General features: G+C 44.8%; 1 protein-coding gene across 2 annotated transcripts in view; it reads left to right on the top strand.

The window, feature by feature from the left end:
• SHROOM3 (shroom family member 3) overlaps positions 1–27,927 on the top strand; it is a 304,580-nt gene that overhangs the window by 97,509 nt on the left and 179,144 nt on the right. For both annotated transcript variants that reach the window (XM_087864063.1, XM_045790030.2), the window contains exon 3: positions 14,614–14,768. In XM_087864063.1, coding sequence (XP_087720189.1) covers positions 14,614–14,768 — 155 coding nt within the window. The remainder of the gene's footprint in view (positions 1–14,613; positions 14,769–27,927) is intronic.

Below are 27,927 nucleotides of genomic sequence, written 5' to 3'. Positions count from 1 at the left end.
AGGAAGAGAATATAAGGTACTGAGAGTAACTGACATTTACTGGGTATTTACTAAATGGCATTTTTCTAAACACTTTATGTGCATTGACTTACTTAATCCTCCCAATAATCCTAAGAGGGGTATTATTAACCTTATCTCACAGAAAGGGAAGCAGGCACAGAGAGGTCAAATAACTTGTTGAAGGTCACATAGCTTCTAAGCATGGGGGCAGGATTTGAACCTGGGCAGTCTGGTTCCAAAGCTTAAATGCTATATGGCTCTGATAGAAGGTAAGTAAACAAATCATGGTTTAGAACTCTGGAGGGAAGAAATCCTTTTGCCGGTTACTGCTCAGGTATCTTGCTGGCCTCTGGAATGTCATGCAGCTTGAAAATGTCGATAGTTCACAATGGTGACTAATAGAATACTATTGTTATCTTATACAGGAGGGGAGCCTGCGTGAGTTTTATTACCTGGCTTCCTCCTAGCTCAGCCACCCCTGAGAATTCTTTTGTAGAGACAAAGAAGTCAGTCCCTCTAAGACAATAGCAGTAAGAATAGCCACCCTTGTCATATTACAGTTCTGCCTGTTGAAACCCAAAGTTTTCTCAATATTTTAAATCTAAAAATCTAGGGCAAACTTTGGAAAACCATAGTTCATAAAGTGCAATGAACCTCCTAATGATTCTCTGACCCCAGCAGAATTTTCCTTGGGAAAACAGAAGAATATTTGGCCTACAACTGAGCCATTAGGCACTCATGAAACTCACCTCAGAACGACAGGACGAGGGTGTCATTGTGAAGTGCTAGAGATCTGATAGCTAAGGTGGGTTTTTTTTAGGAGTGGTTGATCAAACATTCAAAAAACATCTAGAGATTTGTCATTTTTCTTCTTGCTGCCACTGATTTTAATTTTTGAGCGCTAGAATTTCCCCCAAACCAGGAATGGAGAAAAAAAGAGAAGATAAAACTAGAGCCTGATGATTTTAGTATGTCAGAAACTTTGATGTGAATTTGATGAAGGAAGAGTTGGAAATTGTTATCTAAGGTGAGATCAAGTATATATATTTTACATGTGTGTGCATGTGTATGCATTTAACTATTGTCCCACAATTCCTATTTCTATTTGGTAATACGAAGTGGACTTATTATCTGTATTTATGAAATACACGAGATACATATGTAATTTATAGATTTTATTTATTTTCCAAGGATCTGAGCCCTCTATTGATGTGGTTCATAATTCAAAGAAGTGGGGTGCCTGGGTGGCTCAGTCGGTTAAGTGTCTGACTTCGGCTCAGCTCATCATTTCAGGGTCCTGGGATTGAGCCCGGAGTTGGGCTCCCCGCTCAGTGGGGTCTCTGCTTGTCCCTCTGCTCCTCCCCCCACTCATACTCTCTCTGTCTCTCCCTCAAATAAATAAATAAAATCTTTATTCTTTTTTAACATTTTATTTATTTATTTGACAGAGAGAGACAGCCAGAGAGAGAGGGAACACAAGCAGGGGGAGGCGGAGAGGGAGAAGCAGGCTCCCAGCGGAGCAGGGAGCCCGATGCGGGGCTGGATCCCAGAACCCTGGGATCACGCCCTGAGTTGAAGGCAGACACTTAATGACTGAGCCACCCAGGTGCCCCAATAAATAAAATCTTTTAAAAAGATAAGTCAAAGTGCTTTTTCTCTTATTTGTAAAATGGTTTATATATATATATTCTCCATATATGTATATTTTAATAGATGTTCTATACATATATACGTATACATAATATACTGTCTTTCCATGAATAAATACAGCAGAATCAGTCAAATAAATGAAAACATTAGGACTTGAAAAAAACAAATGGGGCAAAGGGTCTTTCTTAGGAACGTGGGCCTGAAATTATTTGAGGAATGGAGTAAAATATAAATTAATGCCTTTACATGTAAAGAAATGACCAAGTCTTTAATCTCAGTGGAGCAGAAGGAGGGAATTGAGACCCACCTGGGATCCAGCTAGCCTTGGCCTCTTGTTCTCTGAAGAGAATTTCTCTTTGACGCTCAGTGGCGTTCACGGGAATGGGGCACATAATGATGGCAGGCGCTCAGGATTCAATGAGAGGGAAAGCAATACCACTACACATTCGGAAGAGGCAAAGATTCACACATGTGGGCACATACACGCACACAGACCCCCGAACCCCAGGACCTGGACAATTTTGCCCTATCACAGCCTAGGGGTTCCCAGAGCTCCTCCACACATTCAGGGGACTCTGGGAAACTGGTTTGGGGCTAGAACGACCTCACGAGTCTCTTTCTAGGAAGGGAGAGCCTAGTAGCTGACTTACAGAGTTCAAATACCAGAAACTCAGAGGATTCAGCTTGGAGTTTAGCGCTCCCTTGTCTGTCAGTGGTGTTTGCGGGACTTGCTCCTCCTTCAAGGTTTTGAAATAGGGGTTGGGCGAAGGAAGAAATGGCAGAAAGATAGGGGGTCTCTATGATGGTGCTCATTCTGCTGCATGCAGCAAGGGGTGGACGACTGAGTGGGTAGGACCTCTTTACCTACTTCCCCCTATAAATGGTGATGATGATGATGATGATGATGATTAAAGCTAACATTTGTTGATCACTTACTCTGGGTCAGGAATTGTAATAATCTTTCCATTTATTATCATAATTTACTTTCACTGTCTCCCTAATTCTCAGGAGGAGGGGCTATTATTGTCACCTTCCCTGTTTTTCAGGAAAGTAAACTGAGTCTTAGAGGAAAGGAGTTAGTTGCGTAAGGTCAAACAGCTAGTAAGTTACTAGGAAGTTATGGTAGGTAGAATAACACACCCCAACCCACCCAGATGTCCACATCCCAGTCCTTGGAACCTGTGACTATATCGCATGGCACAGGTGAAGGAAGGTGGCAGATGGAGTTAAGGTTGCTAATCAGCTGACCTTGAGATTGAAGAGATTCTCCTGTATTACCTGGGCACGTCCAATGTAATCACCTGGGTATCTCATAAATGAAAGAGGGAGGCAGGAGGGTCAGTGTCAGAGTGATGCACTGTGAGAAAGACTCACCTGGCCGTTGCTGGCTTTGAAGATGGAGGAGAGGGGTCATGGCCGAGGACTGGGAGTGGCTTCTAGAAGCTGGAAAAGGCAAGAAAATGGATTCTCCCCTAGAGTCTCCAGACAGAACATAGCTCTGATAACACCAGGTGTTATCCCAATGAGACCCATTTTGGACTTCAGACCTCCGGAACTGCAAGATAAGACTTTGTGTTGCTTTAAGCCTCTAAGCAGTAATGGGAAACTAATACAGTGATAAAGCTGAGATCTGAGGTCTGGCTCTGGAGGTGGGGCCCTTAATACCAGCCTTAAAGCACAGAGCTATGGTGAGCCTAGGAACAGAGATGAGCACAGGCCTCGGTAGGAGAGAAGAGGCCACTCTGCTTTGCAGCTCTACCAGAAAGGCCCTGGGCCTGAGAAACCTGGGGAAACACCAAACAGGCCATGAACACCTCAGGAATGGCAGACTTGCTGAACCCATCAAATAAGGGAATGGTGGGGCAGGGTAAGGAGAGGGCAAGTAAATTCTCATCCAAACACCGAACTCTGTGACCTCGGCATTTCCTCGTTTACATTTATTCTTCAAACACACATTGAGTATCTGCTCAGAGTAGACACTGCAATAGGTGCAGAGGATACCAGAACAAGGAAGTCGTGTCTGGCCCTTGACAGAAGTAACAGTCTAGTGGGAGAAACGGTCAAGTAAACAGGCCATTACCTTTCAGTGGGGTAGCACTGAGATAGAGTACATGGATAAGCACAGAGAAGGCATGAGACCCGTCTCACGGGTTCAGGCATGGCTCCCTGGGGAAGGTGATCACTGAACTACATCTTGAAAGATGATTTGGAGGGATGTGGGGGGCAGAGGGCTAGAGAGGAGACGACTACATGTGGAAAGTTCTGGAGGCATCTAGAATATGGCTTTACCCAAAAGCTGTACACAGATTCACTATAGCTGAAAGGGAGAGAGTAGGCAAAAATGAGGCAGGAGAGGCAGGAGGAGACCAGAAAATGAAGAGCTTAGATGCTGAGCTCAGGAATTTGGATCATCCTATGAAAAATGTGGAGCCACAGTAGGGTTTTACATCGGGAAGTGCTATATCAGACTTGCTCCAGTTAAGCCTCTCTGCTGGCTTGTGAGGAACAACAGTGCATCCAGTGGCAGGGCAGGGACTGGACAACTGTGAGGAAGAACAGCCCAGAAGTCACTGCAATGCCTCAGTCCACCCTCTTTGGTTCCCCAACAGGCAGTTGTACAAAAAGGACCTCACTGAGGTATGTGAAGACACATCACTGAATATTGACCCAGAATCTCTTTACTAAGATGAACCTAAGCAAGTATAAATAATAAAACCCTTTAAAAGCTTAGAACTCTATCTTTTCCAGGTTTTGCTTCCTTTCCTAGCCTTAATCCACGGGATAATGGCTCCACTGGGCGTAGCCAGACGCACTGCCCTCAGCTGCCTCGCTATATGGGAGACCCTCCTGTGTAGGGTTCTAGTCCCAGGTTCACCACTCAATTCCAAAATGAGTGAACTCTCACTTTACTTTTTCCATCCCTGACCTGAGGTCTACCTCTGGATTCAGGCCTCAGAATGTCTCTGCTCAGGGCCCCCTCTTTTGGAATCACCGTGCACATTCTTCTTCAAGCACGTGGTTCCCCACTCTTTCGCTTTCAGGGTTGCGTACTTTTTCTAGCACGCATTCTTTGCAGCCATTTTTATTTTATTAACTGTCATTTCTCCCAAACAGGCCCTCTTTCTTTTATCTCTGCTTCTATTACTCCCTTTTATGATTAGTAAATTTTCCACCAAGTTGTCCATCCACTCGTTGATAATAATCTTTCAGTTTATCCCAGGTCAAGAGGAATATTCCCATTTCTAAAGCTTAATATACACTAAAATTATTCACTCTATATACAAAAAGTAGGGACTGGCAGGTGTGCATATATTTGGAAAAGATGTGCCACAAAATAAAGAGAGAAAAATCGGCTAGAGTATGCATCAGAGATCCAGGCGTGTTCCTGGACCCATTTCACCCAAATCATCCAGGATGTCACTGTTGCTGTCTGGGATCTTTATTTAGGGATCTGAGCTTCATATGCAACTTGTCTCTGCACAACTTGTTCATTTTATTTTAAATTTCTATCACTGGCAAGATGATATTTGTTTCGGTCGGAAGAGACTAGATCGTGCCGCAGTAACGAAGAAACTCCAAATCGCAGTGGCTTAAACCAGAGGTTAATTTCCTGTTCATTCTACGAACTCCCGGCTCGCCTGAGTTACTCAGGAACCCTTGCTGGCGGAGCCATCACTCTCCCACACGTTGTCAGTCACTATGCCAAAGGGAAAGGAAACTCTGTCGGGTCTCTGCTGTCTGCCTGCATGTGACACGTGTTTCTTCTGCTCAAAACACATTGACCAGAAATAGTTACATGGCTCCACTCAGCTGCAAGGGTGCCAGGCTAGGCCTCAGAGAAAGAGAAGCATCTTCAACTGCAGCCAAGGTGGAGAGCTAGGGAAACTTGTCGAACAGCATTAATGACCTTCTCTGTGTTCCTTAGACATTTAGCTTGTGACACTCTTAAGCCAAACACAAAGTAGTTTAGAAAGACCGGTCGCTACCTTTTTAGACTCTTACCAGCCAGTGTGTGTCCTAAATCTTCTCCAGTAGTGGATTTCACTACTGTCACCCCTAGTGCTCCACAATGATTTCCTGTTTTTTCGTTATTACCCTATGACTTTTCTAACTACACATGTTTCCTTTGTGCTTTTATTAACAAAAAGCTGAGAGCCAAAATTACACTATCCTGTATTCCAGGTGGCTCTTTTTATCTATAAACAATTGTATTAGATTATATTTAGTTCTAAAATAAGACAAATGACTATGAGAATAAGTTTATTCAACCTTACCTTTTAAAAAATTTAAGTTACAATTGCAACCATGTGCTAATCCTCAGAATGAAGAATTAATTATGTTGACTTATTTGGTACTAATTTTCTCACAAAATTTTCAGATAGTACAAATGTTTCAACCTTTATATTCTGCCTCTTCAGAATATAAATTTGCATTTTATTTTATATCCTGCCTCTTTTGAAAGATATTCTAGTTAACTATGCAGTTGATTTGCATTTTATTTGCCTGTTGTATCGGTCGTTTGCAACTTCATATCCAACCAGACTGACGAAGACTTTGATACAATGGCCAGAGACAGGGACTAGGGCTAAACTACTTGAGTGGGACCTCGTTTTATAGTTGGTCTCTTCACTAGTGAATGTTTTTGAATTATGAAGACTTTACCTCCCTATGAAACCTTGGGGTAACTGTGGGATCCTGAAAAATGAATACCCAGATCGTGAGAATCCCCATGTGGAAGGCATTTCTTGCAGTTAATCTTATTCTTGGCTTTTATTTTAATATTATTTTTTCCTTTTTGCTTAGATTCCATCAGCTATTTTCTTTATTCTTTTGTATTAACAAGGAGTTTCCTCAAATCTTTTGTAAGATGAGGCAGGATATGTATAAACAAACAGAAATAAACGCTGACAACTCAACTTTTTAATTACCCCCAAACTTGTTCTTTCTGGAATGGGCCATGTTGGGGGAGATCAAGTCTGTGACGCTTTCTTCAGGCAGTGACGGAAGTTGAGTGGCTAAGGTACCTTCACGGAAGCCTGACTTTTATCCGACTTTGAGACCAGTTTCTTCCACCTAGTGAGCAGTATCTCAAGAATTATGGACACGACTTGGCTTTCTGGGGCTATAGTTCATTTGGGTGGTCCGTAGCGTGTCACTGGGTGACTTCCTGCCCTGGAAACTTCCCTCCAAAGGAGGGACAGTCTTCTATTTCACTTATAAATCAAGTTAACTCCTATTCTTTGACTTTAAGAAAATAACCTCTCTCTTCCTCCCAGCAAATTTCTTTCCCTTAGTCTCTGCATTTGCTCACACATGATTCTTGTGATGGGAACAGTCAGAAGAGTATTAAAGTTCTTGAATAAAACTACAAAACCCTGCAATTCAGGAGACACACTTTTATGGAGCCCTTGCTACGTGTGAGGAAGCTTCCATGTGTTAGTACATGGAGTCCTCACACTAACTCTGTGTGGTGAGTCTTCCTGTTCTCATATTGAGGTTGAAGAAATGGACGCTCAGAGATGGCGCCTCTCTGGCCCAAGATCACCCAGTACTGGAAGTGAGATTTCTACCATGTTGGACTGACTGTAGAACACTCAGTCTTTAGGGACCACACTGCCCTGCCTCCGCCTCTCTTAGGCCTTCCATCCAGGTTATGAACCTTGAAAGGGAAATAATATACTTCCTACTCTGAAAATAACAGAAGAAAGTGATTATATAACTTTAATAGTAAATGTTGTATATATGTATCCCAATTTAAAATAAAACCATGAAATTTTCCCTGTTGATCATTTTAAGTGTGAGAAACACACATTTCCATTTCTTTTTTTTTTTTTAAGACTTTATTTATTTGTCAAAGAGAGAGAGAGAAAGCGGCAGGCAGAAGGAAAAACAGGCTCCCTGCTGAGCAAGGAGCCCCATGTGGGGCTCAAACCCAGGACCCTGGGATCATGACCTGAGCCAAAGGCAGAGGCTTAACCAATCGCCTGAGCCACCCAGGCATCCCTGTATTAAAAAGGGCCAGAGTCGGGATCCAAACACAGGATTCCTGACTCCTAACCTAGGGTTCTTTCTTCCACTACAATATACACCATTTTGTGAGTCAAAAAAGGAATTTCCGGCAGTATGAACCTAATGCTTTGGGACCAAATGAGAAGCAGGTGGGGAGAATGGCGGGCTCACATCTGTACCCTCATGTCACTCAGTACAACTCACAGGAATGTTCCTCTGTTTTGTTTAAGGTCTAGCAGTTAAAGTCTGGTCCGGGGTTCCAAGGAATGCTTATTAATTTCCTAGGACCTAAGAGCCAGATTCAGTTCCTGGGAGGAACTTTCATTGATTTGACTTTATTTCATTATTTCCACTTGACATATAGTTTTAAAACCAAGAATGCCCACCAGGCTGTGAGTAAGGATGATCCCCAGTGAATAAAAAGCAACACTCAGAAGCTTTGCTTTAGACATTCTTAATATATTTTTTATCTACTTATCTTTTTATCTGTCTGTATTTTGCTTATTGCTTTAATATAGGTTTTGTACTTAGGGAGAACCTATTTCTCCTCCAAACACCAACTGCATGAAACAGCAAACAGATTGTACGTCACATGGCATCGACTGTGAATGAGTCCATCACCCCTTCCTCCCATACTTTTGCCTTGTCGTCATCCAGGAATGAAAGTGGTCAGGAAAGGGGAAGAAAAATCATTCAAGAATTTACACATTAGAATGCAGGTGAACTTCAGTCGTGGGAGACTTGTACAGGGTGGGCTCAATTTTACTTACAACTCCAGACAGAGCTGCATACACATGGAAGTCCTTACGTGTTCAGTCTCACATGGCGAGGCCGTCTCCCTGCCCCCCCACCGGTGCATGCCAGCTTTTTCTCTTGGGTAAGCTGTGAACTCTGTTGAGCAGAGCTCATATAATAGCTTCAGAGTTCTTAGCATCTCTGAAAGAGAAGGGTCAGAACGCAGAAGTACTGGGTGTCGGATTTCTCGGGCGCTTGAAGGATTTAGCAGACAAGTAAAGTGTTAGTTTAGGGACAAAGATCTGGGGGATTCTCAGAGGCAGCAGGCTGGGGCACGAGGGCTCTGAAGTCAGGATCTTGAATTCCAGTCCCAGCTCTGTTGTTTTACTGACTTTGCAACCTTGAGCAAGTAAGTCATTTGACTCCTCTGAGCCTTAGTACTTGCATTTATATAAAAAGGAGATTATAATATTTTACTGTCTTTGTGACTTTTAAGATGATGCATTCAAGTTATTGGAATGCAGAAGGCACTCGACCCCTGGTGGCCATGATGACAAGGATTCATTCACTCATACAATAAATATTGAGCCCCTTGACGTGCCCTGTGCTGTTCTGCACACTGGGGCTATAGCAGTGAACGAGGCAGACTCAGATCCCTGCCCCCGTGGGGCTGATGTTCCAGCGGAGAGGCGGACAATAAACAAGATACACAAGTAAAACATACGGTGAGTTAGATCATGACTTAAGCGCTAAAGAAAAAAAGATGAAGATAGGAAGGAAAATAAGCAATATTAGGGGAGATTGAGATTTTAGAGGGGTGATCAGGAAAAGCCTCCCCCAGAAGGTAAATTTGTGTCAAGGCTTAACGTAAGTGAGGGAGAAAGGCAAATGATTGCCTGGGGGCCCAGCAGGCACAGGGACTGAGATGGGAGTGTGCCTAGCAAACTCCACATGTCACCGGGAACAGAGGTGAGGAGGGTGGGTGCTGGTATTGAGTAAGCAAAGGGGAGAGCAGTAGGAAGCTGAGAGGTAAGGGGGCCAAATCCAGGAGGTCCTTGGTGCAGAGATGGGGAGGACTTCGGTTTCTACTCTGAGCGTGATAAGTAGAGTCATGCTAAGAAGTGTGACCTGATCTCATTGAAATTGTAACAGGGTCACTAGGTTACTGCCTAACGCATGCTTATAATTATGGTAAACCTGAAGCCAGTGACATGAGATGGAAAACAGGGCTGGGGAAGTAGAGAGACACAGCATTCGAGTAGGTTGGGCACAAGCCCCGGAGAAGCAGAACATGGGACCAAGCCACAAATGGGAGTGTTGCTTTTGTTCATTTAGACTGGGCTAGGGCGCTAAGGGAGAGGGAGGGAGAAGGGCCTGGCCTCCCGCCCCTCCACGCACCACATCCTGCCGCGGGTACCGGCACACACCACTCCCCATCTGCACCTATCCCTATGTTTGAATGTATTTCCATCAGCACGCACCATCTAGCACCAAATTTCTCTCTTTACAAGTCAGCTTCCTCACATTTGTTCAACAAATGTTTGTCGGTCAGCTATGATGTGCAGGCGCTCTGTTAGGTGCTAAATGTACAGCAACGTGGAAGATTATAAATAGTTCAAAAGCCAATCCCTCACGGGGTCATCAAAGAAAAATCAACGTAATCCTATAGGTGTGGATCCATTTAGGAATTGAGAAGGAAAGGGTATGCTCATTTCCCAGGGGCCTGCTCACCTTCTCCCTCGCTTGTTAGCTGGGGGATTTCCCACCAGCTGTAGACAGGGCATTACCTGTGCACAGTCACATTCCTGGAATAAGTAAATTCTCTGCAGGTGAAATTGGACAAACAATGCCAGTGACCTCTTTAGCCGCTCAAGTATTGGTCCAAAGGTTTAAAATAATAAGCTTCATTTTTCACTCAGTCTTGTTGACAGACAGTATCAGCAGGGCTCGGAGTTAGAAGAAGTGTAATCCTCTTTGATGAATAGTTCAGGAAAATTATTGTTAAGCCTTCTGTAAATATTTCTCTGAAGTCATAGTAGTGATTTTAGATAAACTGTGTGAATAATTGACATAAACTTAAGATTTATACATTTGGTTAGTCTCGGAATGTTGAAATCAATCATGTCATTGCCAGAGCATCAGCCAAAGTACCTCAGTATCTCAATTTACCGTCGGTGATAATAAGTGCAGACAATGATATAGATTAAGGTAATTCACAGCCTTGTTTTGGCCAACAGTTTCAACTTTCTTGGCAACCAGGTTTATTACCCGAGGGGTCAACAAACAATATCCACAGACGGTAATGCTACCAAGCAGAAAGTTGGCGAAAGGGCCAGCAGCAGCAAAGGAGGAAGAGGGGGTGGGGGTCCTGCATGTCCACAAACCGATAGAGCAGGCCCTGAATCTGGCAGCTACAAAAGTTAGATCAGACGTCCACACTTCGTGCCCCGCTGGCTCAATTCAAGGCCTCACTTGGGCCTTTTGGGTCTCTACCTTTTGGAGTAGAGCCCCTGGATGTGTCTGAGTACAGAGCAAAACTCCCAGGGCTCCTCTGATTCCCCAGAAATTGCCTGACCTCCTGGAGAGAGTTATTTATATGGATGAATTTAAGCACCCTAAGTGTACGAGGAATCCAGCCTTGTTTTTATCACGGAGGCTCTCTGATCTACCTCAGTGCATGTGTACGCTGTTTAATACAAAGGTATGAATTAAATTAAGAATATACTAGAATGTAAACTCAATAAAGGAGAGAATACAGTTGGCTTCTTTCACTGACATCTATCCAGTCCTAGAACAGTGCCTGACACATGGTAGATCCTCACATAATATTTGTGGGTAAGTGAAGGAATGAGTATGTGTTCACCAAGTTTCTGATCTCAAGCAGTTAAAACCTAGAAGGCGGCAAAAGTCATCCTCAGAAATCCCCCAGCAAAGGTAGTGATTGCGGGTGTTTTGAAGAGAGGTAGAAATCATTTAGAGGAGACAGAGAGAGAGAGAGAGATTCTGTCTGGCTTGATGAGGTTTTGTAATGAAGGAGGGGTATTTATGGGGAAAAGGAGGAAGAGGAAAAGAAAAATGGAAAATACAAGATAGGGGCTTATGTAAAAGAGCAGTGTTTGAGGAAAGACCCAAAAGTCATCTCTGGTAATAATTAAAGCCCCAAGACAGCAGGAACCAGGAAGAAAGAATATGGAGAAATTTGAGAATCAAAATATAAGAGAATTAAAATACAGTAGGTGCCTAACATTTGATAATTTCGAAGTCATCCCAGCCCCCACTTTTTTCAATTTTATAAATAATTATATTAATTGACTTTTTAAATGTAAACATCTTAAGCCTCAAAGTTCTGTGCAAAGTGAAGAGATTATGGGAAACTGCAAATACAAAGGAGTAGTTGTGAGAACGGTGAACAACAGTGAAACTCTAGGACATTCTTCATCATGTTTGCTTTCACATAAATCAGTCACGAGATGGATATAACATAAAACATACAAAGGAGCTTTCTTGACTTCCTTTTTTATATAAGAAGTCAGTAATTTCCTAGGCCTTGTTTCATTCTCATTTTGTTGAAAATGTTGGCAAATAATACAGAAAGGATTCTGTTCCACAAACTGTAACGTGAGCAGGACCGAGTCTACAGTGCTCTTCATTGTACCCACAGCCTCTAGCTCTGCACCTGGCACTCAGTAGATGCTCAGCAAACACTTGTCGAATGAACCCAGATGTCGGGGGTCCTGTGTGCAAAGCTCCGGGGACGTAAAGATGACACAAGTAAAGAGGGAGTCATGGCTCCCACCTTCAAAGGGTTGAGAGCCCAGGCTGGAGGTGAGGCGGCACTGTGGGCAGGGAACAGGCACGGACAGACACCGCCCTGTGGGAAGACAGGTGAGAACCACCGGCAGCACGCTGGAGGAGGATCGGCATAACACGCTATTTGGATGCCACGTCACAGTTTCTGTATTATTTTACTATCGGATTCTCTAAAAACGGGGAAAAGTGGGGTTACTTCTTGAAGGACAGATGGCAGGGGTAAGGGGATGCGGTGGCGTTGCTGAGAGGTCTGGAAAAGCTTAAAGGAGACGGGATTTGAACATGGCCTCAAAGGATGGGTAGACGCTGGAGGTAACCTTCACCGAAGACATGCTTGTGCCAGGCTGAAGCACTTTCCTTGCTTGCTCAGTAAGTGATGAACTCGGTCCTCACAACGATCTCCGTGGAAAGCTCTGTTTTCTTACAGAAGCAGACACAGAGGAGGAATAAAGTGAAATAAGCCACTCAAAGTCACACAGCTAGTGACAGAGCCATGCGGTCTGGCTCCAGAGCGCCGGCTGTTAAAACCACACTGGCATCTCGGGGTTTGTATAGGGGGCTCAAGGGTGCTACAGGCGTGGGGAGCAGTCCAGGTAGAAGGAAACCCCGACCTGCGGGTGCCGAAGCCTTGTGGTTAGAGTGAGCCTAGTGTGTTTGGGAATGAGCGCATTGATAGAAGGTTGGAGAGAAGATTAGTAGGATGAGAAGGGGAGAAAGGCAGGAGGAAGTGATCAACAGGGGATGGCTAACACACCATGTTACATTCACATCACAGAATATTTTATGAATAGAAAGATCTTCATGACATATGATTTATGAAAACAATAGCTACCACTTTTTAAATCTTACCATAGGCCAGGAGCTGTGTTACCCAGCTCGTGTGGCTTACCTCTTTAATCCTCGAGACAGCTCTGTGGGGCAGGTGTGATTATCCCCCATCTGTTATCATAGATGACGTGTCTGAAGCTTAGACCTCCTAAGTGACGTCCCCTTACTCACGTTCTCTGTCTCACTCCTCAAACTCAGAACCACCAGATAAATAAAATAAAAGCTAGCAAGGGCCAAACTTACAAATTCATTATAGGAATTTGGTCCATTTTATATATATTAAGATCTATCGAAGGTTTTTGGAAAATATGGCCAATTGTAGTGAGTAATCATTGAAAAAAGAGAAAATATGGGTCAGGTTTTGTTAATGTGATTTTTGCTTTTGTTTTATTTTTTCTCTTTTTATTCTCTTTCATCATTATTGACATTCCACAAGTATCCATTGGCACATGACAACTGGACCGAGCATTATTTTGTTCTGTTGGTTTCCAAAATACGTCATCAACTTCTAACGTACTGTAATCAGTTGTTTGTTATGTTTAGGATTTGCTTCCCCACTCCTACCCTAAACACCAGAAGAGCAAGGGTTTCTGTTTTGTCCACTGTTACAGCCTTGGCACCTAGAACAATTTCTGGTATAAAGCAGTATTGAATCACTTTGTTGAATGAATTATAATTTTTCAACAGACTTTTATTTTTTACAGCAGTTTTAGGTTTACACAAAATCGAGTGGAGTAGAGAAAGTTCCCAAATGCCTCCTGCCCCCCCCTCCCTTGGATAGAGTCCCCCATTATCAACATCCCCCACCGGAGTGGAACATTTGTTATAGTCAATGAACCTACATTGACTCATCATTATCCCCCAAAGTCCATGGTTTACATGACAGTTCACTCTTGGGGTTACACATTCTATGGTATAATGTTGTGTACCTATCCTTCTACTCTCATACAGAGCAGTTTCACGGCCCTAAACTTATTCATCCCTCCCTCCCCCTAACCCGGACAGCCACCGATCTCACTACTGTTTCCATAGTTTTTCCTTTCTGGAATGTCATGTAGCTGGTCTTATGCAGTACATAGCCTTTCACATTGGCTTCTTTGACTTAGTAATATGCATTTAAGGTTCTTCCATGTCTGTCCATGGTTTGATAGCTCATTTCTTTTTAGTGCTGAATAATACTCCATTGTCTGGATGTACCACAGTTTACTTATCCAGTGAATTATAATTTTAGAACAAAAAATGAGATAAGAACTCAACTTGTAAAGGAATAACACAGTTGCTTTGAGCGGACTTTGGGAGCTGAAGCTGTGAAGGGGTAGAGGTCATGAGCGGAATGGCACAGGGTCTTTTGGATGGAAACTGAGTTCCTTCACCTCTTCAGCTAATGTTTCTGAACCCTCTGTGGGCAGGAAGGGTGCTGGGTGCTAGAGGGTGTGGAAAACAAGAGGCAGTCCCTGCCTTCTCCCCCCATACCCTGGGGTTGGCTGCCAGGGGGCGTGGTCATAACCGGTCCGTCGGGCTCCGCAAAAGTCCAGCGTGGCCTGGACAGCTTACTTAGGGCTCTCTCCTGTCTCTGAGCAGATCGAAGAAGGGGGCAAAGCGGACCTGGTGAGCTCCAAACTGCGGGCCGGGGACGAGGTGGTGCACATCAATGAGGTGGCGCTGAGCAGCTCCAGGAGGGAGGCCGTTTCCCTGGTGAAAGGATCCTACAAGACCCTCAGGCTGGTGGTACGCAGGTAGGCTGTGCGGTGCCTCCACTCTCCCTCCTGCAGCTGCCCCCACCCTGCCCCACCTCCTGGCAAGAGCCAGGACCAGTAGCTTGTTCTTTAAATCTCCCTGCGTGGATCCTTGAGCCTCCCGCCCTCCCCCTCCCCCGCGCTGTTTTTTTTCCTTATCCATCTTGTGGCATGTGAGGAGGAAGTTGAGTGAAGACAGTTCAGACAAAGGTGTTTCAGACACACTTTCTTTTGAAACAATGACATTCCCAGCAGGTATCGGGCTTGGCACAGCTCTGCCTCACTGTACTTCCTAAGTGTCTGGGTGTAATGCAAAGTGACTCCGGTCCCAGATGTGGTCAGAGCTCTACGAGGCCTCCTTTCATTGTGGAACTAGAGAAAGCAGTTGGCTTGGAGCTTCAGGTGGCATTCCTCTAGCCTCACCTACACCACAGCGGTCAGCAAAACAAGCACATTCCTTCTTTTGTTTGCTTTGTCTTGTTTTCCTGGTGGTGCCTCCTGATGACTCTTGGTGGCTCTTGGAAAAGTTTTGGGTTGTGATTGGTTTTAGTGCCTTAGAATAAGAAGTGTCCTACTCCTGGGGAAACCCGCATCTTGGAGGAGGAAATTATTTATAGAAAGGGTAAAGGAGTTTTTTTAAAAAGAATTTTTTTAGCACTATTACAAACCAAGCACTGCCCCGGTGTTTTCCATATGTTAGCTCATTTAACCTCACAAGAATCTGGTGAGATAGCTATCACTATCCCCACTTACAGGCAAGAGGTTGCTGAAATGACTGAAGGTAGCAGAGCTGATAAGTGGAAGAACCAGAAGAGATGTAGCTACCCTTGTTTCTGCTTCTCCCTGCCACTTGATAGTCATTACCGTGACCTCCTAAGCCCTAGGCCTGCACATTTTGCTTATTTGGATATTTCTTCACTAATCAGGTTTTGGCTGCCTTACGTGGCAACTAAATGTTATAATATTTGAGAATGTTCACATTGGCTGGAACTCTAGGAGTCATTCATCAAGCTACACTATTTTCAGGATGTGAAAATTTAGCTGATCTTTTCATCACTCGTAAGAGACTCTCATGGGACCATTCACTCCTACACTCATGCATTCCTCAAACTTTACTGAGTGAACCCTTGCTGAGGGGACCAGCAGCTCCTCCCAAGCACAAAAACATAGCCCTGGGTGTGGTCTTACCAAGTCTCCAGGTCTAGTGACTCTCCTCAGTGCTGGGCTGTGTCTGGCTTCTCTTCAGGGCCATCTAACCAGACATGGCTTCTCTGGCCAAGGATGTAGAGTGGCTCAAAACGTAAGAGTTTGATCAGACCCAGGGCTCATATCATTCCAGGGTCGTCTAGCTGTGTGACCTTGGGCAACTTACCTCATTGAAGATTTAGTTTCCTCATCTTTAAATATCTACAGGGTGATTGGAAAGATGAAATGAAATCCTCTGCATACTCATGGTAACCACCTGGTAACAACAGATGCTGCTGCTCTTCATCTTATTGGCCAACTCTAGGCATAGGTCCATTCCTTATGGGCCAAATTTGAGTAAAGCAGTCATCTCAAACATGGTGGCTGATTTCTCAAGCAGATGTGTAGGAAGTCCCAGAACCATGAGACCTAGTCCATGTGTCCAAAGGACTGTTGAAGGTTTTGAAACTCGCTTTGGCATTGGCACCCAAAGCCCAACTTTAGGACACTGGCATTTATCTACTGGGGAGTGAGAGGGGAATCCATACTCTTGATTTGTTTTGATGGGACTCTAGTGATAGATTAGCTTCTGGAGAGGGTTGCTCTGTTTCTGGCTATGAAAAGTAGTCATGCTGGCTTCCTGTTCTGCCTTCTAGTCAATGATGACATGAGATCTGAATTACTTCTAGCAGAACAGGAGACAGTCCTGGGGTTGAAATCTGGCCTTGTCATTCGCAAGTTGTGTGGCCTTGGACCTCTCTAAGCCTCAATTTTTTCATTTATAAAATAGAAATAATAATTCTTGCCACAAAAGGGCATTATGTGGATTTAACGGATAAAGTATAAGTACATAGTAGGTGTGTAATATTTGATCATTATTATTCTGGATTGGGTTAGTGGGGCATGTGGCAAAACACAGGAGTATTGCCATATGGCCAAAAATGCTGATCGCCTGGTTATCAAGAAGCCTTCCTCACCACCCCACCCCACCCCCTTATTCCCTTGGTGAATTTACTATCATTAAGGGGCTGGTCAGCAGCCTTACAGGTACAGGTCATGACAGGTCATGACAGCGCCCAGGAGTTCATGAAATTTAGGAATGTTAATTTACATTATCCAGATATACCTTATCTGACAGGAAAACTAAATAAGAAGTCTGACCATAATGGTGATCTCCTTCAGAGTGAAAGGAGTGGGGCTGAGGCCCCAGCATGTGCTGGCCTTCACTCTGATGGCCCAGTTTCCCCTCGGGACATGTCTGCCAGGTGGCCCAGATGCTCACACTGGTGAGTGGGGACCCTTTCCCCTCCAGACTGCAGGGAGTCATGCTGCCTAAACCCTGCTCTCCCATCTCATTTCTTCCCCACACCTCCACACCAAATCCCCTTCTGATTGACACATTCTTTCTTTAGATATGCTAATGTGATCGATAAGGTTACTGAGGATCCTTGCAGTCCCTGCTTCTGGAATGGGAAACATTTCGTCTCAAGATGCCTTTTGAATATGTCTTATCTCATCTATTATGCCATTGATTTTTATAATGGAACTCTCAGAGTTTGAGGAAAAGAAGGCTGTCTTTACTTCTTGCACATACTGAGAGATGGGGATTATAAACTTACCTCGGTAGACACGGATGGACATTCCTCCCTGACCTTTCAGAGAACTGGGTAGCAGCAAGCCCCTTTGCTCTGGATTAATCTGGCTTTGTATTGAGTAGAGCTGTCATTTTCTTGAGAAGTCTTGTCTTTCTACGTAGGCCCAAGTCGGGTCCTGAGATTTCATTTCCTTCTACCTATTCATGATAGAGTGACTTGTATATTTCATTCATTAACTTTCCTTCTTTTCCTAAGGGATCTCTGTACTTTTAAAAAACTTTGAGGTGGCTTCCTGGAAACATAATTGGAGGGTCTGTTTTCTAGAGAAATCATTTGTGTAGTGAAAATTTATGTATCAGCATCTCTAGCTGTACCCTCCTCTTTTTCCCTTTAAAGTTAGTTTTGGGTGGGTGAGGGCAACACCTCCATCCATCATAAAACTGCCAAGAACATATGTAGAGCAGAGAAGTGGTGTTTATGTAAATATTGAGGGTGTCTTACCCAGTGACCAAAAACGGTCAAGAGTAGAAACACCTTCTTTAAAGGCTACAGTGACAAGAGAAATGCAAAGTCTCAAGTGAGTTGTGGGTCAAAGACCTTACAAGATCTGCTGACCCATGACTAAGGCAGAGTTTAGTCTTCCAGGAACAGGGAGTGAAGGGGGAGTGTGCATGGTGCGGGAGCAGAGAATGTGTTGGGTGTTGCATGCTGGGTATACGAAGAGGGAAGGTCTACAGTTAGTGATGGATAGATGGAGAAGAATGCTAAAATAAGAAGTGGGCCAAAGAAAAGACCTTCCAGAAGGAAAACAAACATCTTCTAGCTAAAGGAAAATTGAAGAAGGAAAACCTTTGTGGAATGCAAGGACGGTACAAAGGATTTGAATGAGGAAAGCAGACATGTACACAATTAAGAGTCAATACTCCAAACCTTCTCTAAAATCAGTAGAGACTTTATCTGGCAGGTGTGTGTGAAATACAAGTCTTAGAACCAAGTAACAGTTAAAATGGAAACAAAGGAAAAGATCTTCAAGTTTAACTTTCCTGAAGGTGATGCCAGGTGGTTTTAATACACGGAATACTCCCTGCTATTCGCAAATAGCCTACAATTTTAATTTAAAAAACAAGAGGTAACAATTCCACTTCAGAATAGACTGTTGTGGTTAATTGCTGGGTATTCATCTAAACTCCTGTTCTTGCCCTGAGCTGGGACTTCGATCTCTATCTTGAATGGGATAATCAGAATGGCATTGTGACCAATGGATCTGTACTCCCAATTTTGATCACCCCACAACCCCCATTTTTCTTGGCAAATCCATCCTCCCAACCTTCTGCATCAAGGTGCTATTTTTTCCCAGTATCATCGTATTCCTAAATTTCGTATCAATGGTTTGTTGGTCTGTGTAGCTTAGAAAAATTCTGGGGTATAGTTCACGGTGTTTTGTCCTTGTTTTGTGAGGCTTATGTAGGCCACGTGAAGCCACATAAAAGTCAGACTTCATTCTTTCTCGGAGAGAGGATGCGTGAGGCAGCGATGCAGGTTTGAGGCTGCCTCGGTATGAAGTCTGATGGCTGTAGGTCCTAGCTCTGTGACCCTGGGCAAGTCATTCAGTCCGTCTGAGGAGTGTGAGAATTAAATGAGAAATGCATATATACAGCACGGTGATGAGATCTCCTGAAAATATAATGCATATTTGTTAAGTAAATTACCTCTTGTGAGAAGTCTACTTTAACCTCTAGAACACAGCATACGATTGGTGGGCCCAGTTAAGGGGAGGCCTGTGGTGGGGAAAGGGTCTTTCTGGGCATAGGAGGCTGTATGCCTGATTGAGAACAGTAAACGGTGGGTGGGGAACAGCGAGTCCCTTTCCAGAATGAGATCTTACTCCTAAACCTTCCCAGCGTTTCTGCAAATTTGATCTAGCATTTCCCTTTCCATTCATTTATGCTATGAGTTGACAGTGTTGGAAGGGAACGTTTTTTGTTTTGGTTGGGTTTTCTTTGTTGTTTTTTATTTGACGATATGTGTGTGTGTGTGAGAAGCAGGAGTTGATCACATTTTACTGGGACAAGACTGAAGAGAAAAGAGGGTTGAATTAGTGAAGAACAATAAGCATCTGCCTAACGTATGCGAACTGCTGTGTGTAGTGGGGCCAAAGTGGGAATCCAGGTTCTGTCACCTTCTGGTCTGCAGTTCTGCCTGGAGGAGGAAATGAGGGAACTGCATCCATAGATGTGTGGGGACTGGCCCATGGCCAATTGCTAGCAGCCCAAGTGAGAAGCTTGGTCTCTGAGAACATAGGTCTCGGGGCCTCTTGGCACTTCAAGCAGTGAACTAACGTTTCTACTCACCGCCTCCTCCGTCTAGAAATATGTGTGATGCTTAAAAAAAAAAACAGACAAAAACCAAAATTAGAAAAACCCCATAAATTGATTTTTAACTCATCCAGGAAAAACTGTTAAATGAAGAAGTGATTCCCACTGACCCTGAACGTCCTGTGGGGTTCAGATCAAATGCGGGTCAGCGCTCTGTCTCCGGCTGGCTTGGGCTTCTTCATCAGCCTCTGGAAATAAAACTATTTGTTGCTTTATAAGAGCTTCCTCCCTCTAACAAAAATGGCAATGAAATTAAGTTTACCACAACCCTCGGGCCCACACTCCCCCCAAAAACCCATCCCACATATCTGACCGTTAGCAGAACAGTTCTTTTTATAAACGGGTGGGATGACATTATTGGAATGGACTGGGATGGATGGGTGGCTCACACATTTGCCACTTCTGTGTCAGATTTCTGCGACTCTTTTTATGTCTAGATTGAGTTGTGAAGCTATAGCTCACTTAGGATTTGCAAGTCAGTGATGTCAAAAGAAGTATCTGGTAATGAACAGAATGCATTTTAAGACCCTCTTAAAGGATACAAAATTAGTGCTATTAACTATTAATTTAAAAAAAAGGATTTTGCAAATCAGTTCGTTTTCAACTCACGGTTACAGTTTATAAAGAAAATAATTTCTTGGAAATCTATTACTATCCATTCCCTACCTCCTTCACACTGTTCTGCTACCCCCCCCACCACCTGCCTGAGTCTATCCCCTTAAAAAGCATCTATACTCTTAAAGCAGCTTACTCTGATTAACCATCTGATGTCCCTTTTGAACTATTTTAAAGCAGTTTAAAGAAAGAATTTATTAAGAGCTTTAAAGAATAAATTGAACAGAACTCCCTATTTTCAAAGCAACGAAGTTTGAAGGGTGGGTTGAAATTTTCTGGAACATAAGAAGCATCTGTGATTTTTCCTTACAAACTGACAATCTCTAAACCAGATTACGCCAGCACCAAGTTGCCAGTGCTTGGGTATGACATGGTAAGCAGCATGCCCAGGGGGAGGCCCTGTCATTGCGATGCCAACCTCCTCCCTGCTGTGTTCTGACCGTGGTAGCATGGGCACAAATCAATCTCTCTGAGACTAAGTTTCTTCTGAAAATGGAGAACAGTGATAATATCTTCCCTACTCAGCTGCTGTAAGGATGAAATAACACAGTGTATTTGAAAATGCTTCACTGTAATAATATATTAAACCATTATTCCGTGAGGAGTATGTATTGTACAGCCTCAGCTCATGAAAAGTTACTGGACTGCATTCTCCTTCCATTGTTCTATTTAATGCACTGATTTATTTGCACAAATGAGAACATAGGAGTTTTAAAATTTCTCTCTTTTTTTTTTTTTTAGATTTTATTTATTTATTTGACAGAGATAGAGACAGCCAGCGAGAGAGGGAACACAAGCAGGGGGAGTGGGAGAGGAAGAAGCAGGCTCCCAGCAGAGGAGCCTGATGTGGGGCTCGATCCCAGAACGCCGGGATCACGCCCTGAGCCGAAGGCAGATGCTTAACCGCTGTGCCACCCAGGCGCCCCTAAAATTTCTGATTCTAATGATTTTGCTAAAAGGAAATTTCGTTTTAAAGGATAATATCAACGAGGTCCAAGCTCAAAATGGGATTTTTTTTTTTAAGACCACCTTCCCTGGAGAACTTAAGTAGAAAGAGCTCTGATTCTGAAGCAAGTCGTAGCTCATTGGTGGGAGGCTGAGCTACAGAAGGGGACCCTCAGGCCGCCGCCTGGGCTTTCGCCTCCTGGGGAATCTTTGTTGCATTGATTTAAATGCTTAGGTTACATCGGCACACGTGGCACAGGCTGAGCACTGGGAAATTGTTCTTTAGACAGCACAGTCTGTGGCCTTCGGGAAAATGATGCTAAAAGATAACTCTCGCGTGGACAGGCAGTAGGAGTTGAGGATAATTAGGGAGCAACGATCTTTTGGAGACAATTGAAAAACTGTTTTTGAAGCGCCAGGTACTCACCTCTGCGCATAACACGCGTGGCTTCCTTCTCCTCACCTGGAACCAGAAGCCAAATGAGAGAGGTTGGTGTAAGTCCCAAGAATTGCTTCTCAAGACATAAAAAAGGGCTCCAGGCTGTGCTCTGTGGCTGAGTCCTCCGCGCAGGCAGGGGAAGGGGCTGTGTTACACCTGTGCCCTCTGAGGAGGGCACGGAGCTAGAGCGGTGCCAGGGATGGTGGGCCTATCGCCCTTGGGATTTCTGTGCTGGAAGCTTGTCGCTTCTCGTATTACACCTCCCACCTCCACATGCCCCCTGAACGCTGGCGAGGACCCTCTTGTCGTCCCTGCCCCTCCCCAAACCCCCCGTCGCCCCTCACCCATACTTCACATGTCCTTCTGCTCTTCTGCTCGGGGTAGTTCGGAATTTGAGCAAAGGCCTGGTGAATAGTGGGGATGGGAGTACAAACCCCAGGCTGGAGTACAGTTTGCTGGGTCCCCCCCAGCTGGGGACCCAGGCTTAGACTTCCCCAGAGGGGAAATCAGTATAACTGAGAACTGTGGTAACTTACCCCTTTAGACATTTTTTCCACTTGAGCAAGTGGTGGAGAGGAAGGCAAGGAGGCAGCTGTGGCGGCCTTCGACCCCCAGAAACTTTTCCAAGAGGCCTGGCATCATGGGAATTTGCTCAGTATGCTTTGAGGAGGTATTTCAATCCTGCTGGGACCATGCTCAGAGCAGTTTTTGGCTCCCCTGGAGTCCTAGGTTTGAATGTCACTGTCTAGAAGTCTCGTATTTGATTTCTTAACCAGTTGTTCCTTCCCATGGAAAATTCATGTAACACGTTATTAGGTTTCCTGAGAGGTATGCAATGAGACTCCCTTACTGTAATGAGAAAAGGGACATTTTTTCCTGTAGCCCATGATGATAACCACTATTTTTATTCAATGGATGACATATGCTCACTGGCTATGCAGCGAACGCTAGCCCATGTGCAAAGGAATGCCGTGCTGTTTCCCAGCGAAGGAGGTTTGATGATGAAAGACCCCGTTTCATTCCTGGGATGACATGGGTTTACTTCGAACAAATGTATTCCAAGCAGGAGTCACCCTTCTGTGCCCAACCATTAAAGAACGGCACTCAAATACCTATCCGGCCTTTACAAAGGATATGAAGTCTGAGTTCTGAGGTCACTCAGAAATTATTGTGGCGTCCTTTCCCCTGGCTCCAAATGTGGGCGCACCAGCTTGAACAGACACTTTTGGATGATTCTGATTTAGAATATGAACCAAATATGTTTAATTCTGCACCCTTGAATCAAAATGGCTTAAAGCTACTCCTTCTCGAACTTGGCTACCCATTGGAATTTATGGAGGAAGTTAAAAACAAATAAACCAATGCTGGGGTCCCACCCCCAGAGTTCAGTTGGTATCGGGTGTAACCTGGCACTGGACATTTTTAAAGCTGCTTGGGTGATTGTGTTGTGCAGTAAAGTTTGAGAACCACTGGTTTGAGCTGTAAGTCTAGGTGATAAAGAGAAACCACAAGCAGGTAAGAACTAAGAGGTAGAAGAAAGACAAGCAGAGGGGACGGGGACATTAAGATAGAAGCAGGAGGGGAACCAGGACGGCAAACCAGGAGAGGCAAGGAGCAGGCCAGAGCCTTGTTCGTGGCAGGGAGCTGCAGAGCAAACATGGAGACCCCTGCTTCAGGGATTTCAGGGGTGTCCAGGAGCCAGAGAGGCCTGCTGGGGAAGAGCCGCCCCCCCCCCCCCCCCGCCAGTGGCTCCGGCTCGTGCATTTCTGTGAGGCCTGTTTCTCATTATTGCTATATGGAGGTGGAATTTTTTGAAAAGCTCATTAAGAGATGTTGCTACTGATAAATGGTGTGGGCAGGGGAGGGGTTGTCCATGGGCAGCACTTGGCCTCCCCCCCCACACCCACTGCCATGAATGTCTGTGACCTGAGCTGTTACCACCTGCCGTTGTGTCGGGAGCTCAGTGTTGCCAGCAGGTGCGGGGCCATCCGGCTGTTTTTAGCGGGTACAACCATACCCACCATACCACAGTTGCCACGTTCCTTCTATGTGTCATTTCTGGCTGGTGCCCCCAGGAAACAAACCGCAAAAGAAAGATGGCTTGCTTGATGCCATTGAACTTATTCATGCTACGTGAAGACAATGTCAAGAGGTCCTGGAGTGGAACAAGCATGGGAGCGGCTATCTGTCCTCATGGAATATTCATTTCCTTTGTCAGTCCCGGTTTTTAAAAAAATCACACCCTGTATAGCCATAGCACAAGTCTCACACTGCTTGGAAGTGAGGGGTAGAGAAATGGTTTCCAGAAAGAATGGTTAAACGTCACCCATTGTTAAAGACGCTATACATGTCCTCAATGGGAAATCACAGCTTGGAAGGTCCTGATGGTTTTGTCCTGTTCTGGACAATTCCACTGTCTTTACTGTCCACTTTCCTACTAGATTATATATTTTTATGTCTTATTTAATTATAATGGCTCTAAGATTACAGGTGTCGTACTAGAGTCCTGGGAAGAGGCTTAAAATATAGATTTGGAAGCACCCAGAGCTCTATGCAGACTCTTAACCTTCAAAAGGCAGAGAAACCCCTGGGTCTGCTGAGTTGAGATGACCCCTAAGCTTCTTTTTCTTTGACCGCTGTGAGTGAAAGTGGTGACCCCAGCTCTGTAGTTGTTACCACCCGTCTCCTCATGATTCTGTTGCCTCTGGGGTCCTCACATGTGGCAGTTTTGAAGACCCCTGTTAGTCCTGAGTAAAATGATGCCTCTAAGATCAGCCTCTCTGTGCCTTTGCTTCTGTTACTAAAATGTTGGTTCAGGGGCGCCTGGGTGGCTCAGTCATTAAGCGTCTGCCTTCAGCTCAGGGTGTGATTCCAGGGTCCTGGGATCGAGCCCCACATCGGGCTCCCTGATCGGCGGGAAGCCTGCTTCTTCCTCTCCCACTCCCCCTGCTTGTGTTCCCTGTCTTGCTGCCTCTCCCTCTATCAAACAAATAAATAAAATCTTAAAAAAAAAATGTTCAATTGCCTCACGGGCCTGGAGGCCCACTCCCTCCTCACTAGCTGCTGGATGCTTGCTCCGCACGATTGACCCTTGAACAACATGGGTTCAAACTGCTCAGGTCCACTTACACATAGATTTTTTTCAATAAAAACAATACAGTGCTATGAATGTATTTTCTCTTAGGATTCCCTTAACACTTTCTTTTCTCTAGCTTACTTTATTCTAACAATACCATTTATAATACATAGACAAAATATATCAATAGACTATTATCAGTAAGGCTTCCATTCAACCGTAGGCTACGAGTAGTTAAGTTCTGGGGGGAGTCAAACATTCTACACAGATATTTGACTGTGAGGGGTGGGCGCCCCTAAGCCCCGCGTTGTTTAGGGGTCCACTGTAACAGTTGGTCAGTGCATTTGAGAAATGCAATTTTTCCACTCCCGCTTATGCTGCTGTCAGGCTCCTGTGTGATGTTATTTGCTTAGTGGGTGGGAGGTGTAAAATTATCCTGGGGGGATGGTTGCTTGGTTAGTGTGTTTATTGTTTAGGTAGGAAGGTTGCTATGCTGTTTTCCTGAAGACTGTGGTTCTAAGGAGCATTTGAAAAGGATTCTTTGGCATGTTTCTTTAAAGGTGTCTCTTGGGAATCAGCCGTTCTCTATCGCTCCTATAGAAGCAGGGCCTGCAAGCAAGCCCTGGGCACCTAAAACAGCCTTTCCGGAGTTTGGCACGGGAGCTAGACATTTTCATAACCTTTCGTCCTTCACCTGCACAACTTTAAGGAGGAAATGGTGAAAGAGAATCATTGTTTTGTCACTAGTGGTTGCAAGTAAGTTTTTTTTTAAAAATGTATGTTTTTTTTTAATTAAAAAAATAAACATTTGTATCCATTATGCCTTTTTGATTTGCTCCCTCACTTCCTTTAGGTATTTGCTCAAATGCCAGCCTTCACCATACAGCCAACTAAAAATTGCAGCAGCCCCTTCCCTGCTGTGTCCCCAACACATCTCTCTTTTTTTTTTTGTACCGATGAGACATACACTCGCAAAGTTATTCATTCTGCTTCCTTTCATGAGAATAGAAACTCCAAACTGGTAGAGATTTTGTTCTGCGGGGTGTCCCCAGTGCCTGGAATGGCTCCTGGCACATGATACCCACTCACGAAATATCTGTGAAATGAAAACAAAAATATGCCCAATAGCAGCTGGGTGGCGTGGTGGTGATCAGCTCGGGCTCTCAGCCAGTTGGTGTGACTTCGAATCCCAGTCTTACCATTTGCTATTTGGGGGCCTTAACCTCTGGCTTAGTTTCACCACCCGCGGTATCTCCCTTCCTGGTGTGGGAAGTGGCCACACAAAGTTGGCTGCCGTGAGTGACGTCATTAGACAGGGTAGTCCTTTCTCTTACAGTAAAGGTTCCCTGGCCTGGGCAGGTTGGGCTCATCGTCACGGCCCTCTCTGTGCCCTCATGGTGAAGAGTCTTGTCACTGAACTTGTCACCTGTATCCTCCACCAAAGAATTGTATTTGGAAGTATAGGCCTCCCCTCTGGGAAATGAGAGCTACCTAGTTCCCTCCCCCTTGACGCCCCGGGCCTCCCCCTTAGTAAGGGAGCCTTCCAGGCTCTTGTCTGGGAGCTGGGCCCTGGGAACGCAGCTTGCAGAATGCTTCTGACTGTAGGGCCTGCCCTTCCCTGTCCTCCCGGCTCTGCCAGCCTCACCGGAATGTGGCCCGTTGCAGTCACCTTGTCACGGGGAGGTTTCTGTTCCTTCCCCAAACCCCTACTCCAGTGGCAGTGCCGTGCAGCGGTTGCAGTCCTGCCTTTGAATCTGACCGAGCTTCCTTCCCAACCCTGCTCCTTACTGTGACTTCTGGGCCAACTGATTCCCCTTTCACTTTCCTTTCTTCCTCCTTCCTCCTTTGTAAGAAGGTGGTAACAGTAAAGACAGCATGTGGAAAGGAAAACAGATGGTGGCCCCGGGGTTTGGTGCCCTCCCATTCAATCACTGACTGGTTACCAGCAGATGCTCACACCTGCTGCTGGCTTACCACTCCGCAAATTCCTGCCAGTGGAGGCGTTCCTGTCCTTTCCAAGAGAAGTGGTTTCCGCCCTCCTTTTAGCCCAATATTACGGCCCCAAAGCCCAAAAGATGTGGGTGAGAGAACAGGATGCTGGCTGATGGGGGCTTGTGTTTCCTGCCAGTGAAAGTCAAACCAAAACTGGACAGAAATCAAATCTGTCAGGAAAAAAAAAAAAAAAGAGCGATGGGAGAAGATGACCTGCCAGTGACCATAGACGTAGAAGAACTTAAGTATAGGAGTGGACGGCAGAGCCCCTCCCCTGACCCCCGAGAAGGGTCATTCTGGAGCAACTGCTGCCTGCTTTCTGGAAGCTGACGGGTGCAGAAATGGAAGGACTGAGACTTAGGCTGCAGGACTAGAAACGCAGGCCGAGGAGGAGCCAAGCTTTCTACCACCAAGTTGGCTGTGTCGGGGCGAACGTAACATCTCCAACGCTGGACTTCTGCTTTGCTTTCATCTTTTTTTTTTTTTTTTTTAAGATTTTATTTATTCATGAGAGAGAGAGAGAGAGAGAGCATAAGCAGGTGGAGAAGCAGAGGGAGAGGGAGAAGCAGGCTCCCCGCCGAGCCAGCCAGGAGCCCCACATGGGGCTCGATCCCAGGACCTGGAGATCATGACCCGAGCCGAAGGCAGACACCCAACCATCTGAGCCACCCAGGCGCCCCTGCTTTGCTTTCATCTTATGGTTTTTCCTTTCTCATAGAAAAGAAATGATTAAAAAAAGAAGAAAGAAAGGAAAGAAAGAAAGGAGCTGATCGTTTGGTGTGTTCCCGTTTTATTCAATGAATTTCCCTTCCTACTCTTCAGCAACTTTCATGTTTTCCTATCTTCTTCCTGCTGCAGTTCTTCCTCAAAGTCTGAACTTCAGAGGACTTACCTCAAAATCAGCTGTGGTACCTGTTTAATATGCGAATCCCTGTAG

Source organism: Ursus americanus, chromosome 8 (genome assembly GCF_024610735.1).
Source record: "Ursus americanus isolate L20-20 chromosome 8, mUrsAme1.1.p, whole genome shotgun sequence".
Classification (NCBI taxonomy): Eukaryota; Metazoa; Chordata; class Mammalia; order Carnivora; family Ursidae; genus Ursus; species Ursus americanus.
Note: the sequence above shows the minus strand (reverse complement) of the source record. Positions and strands in the feature narration are given on the sequence as shown.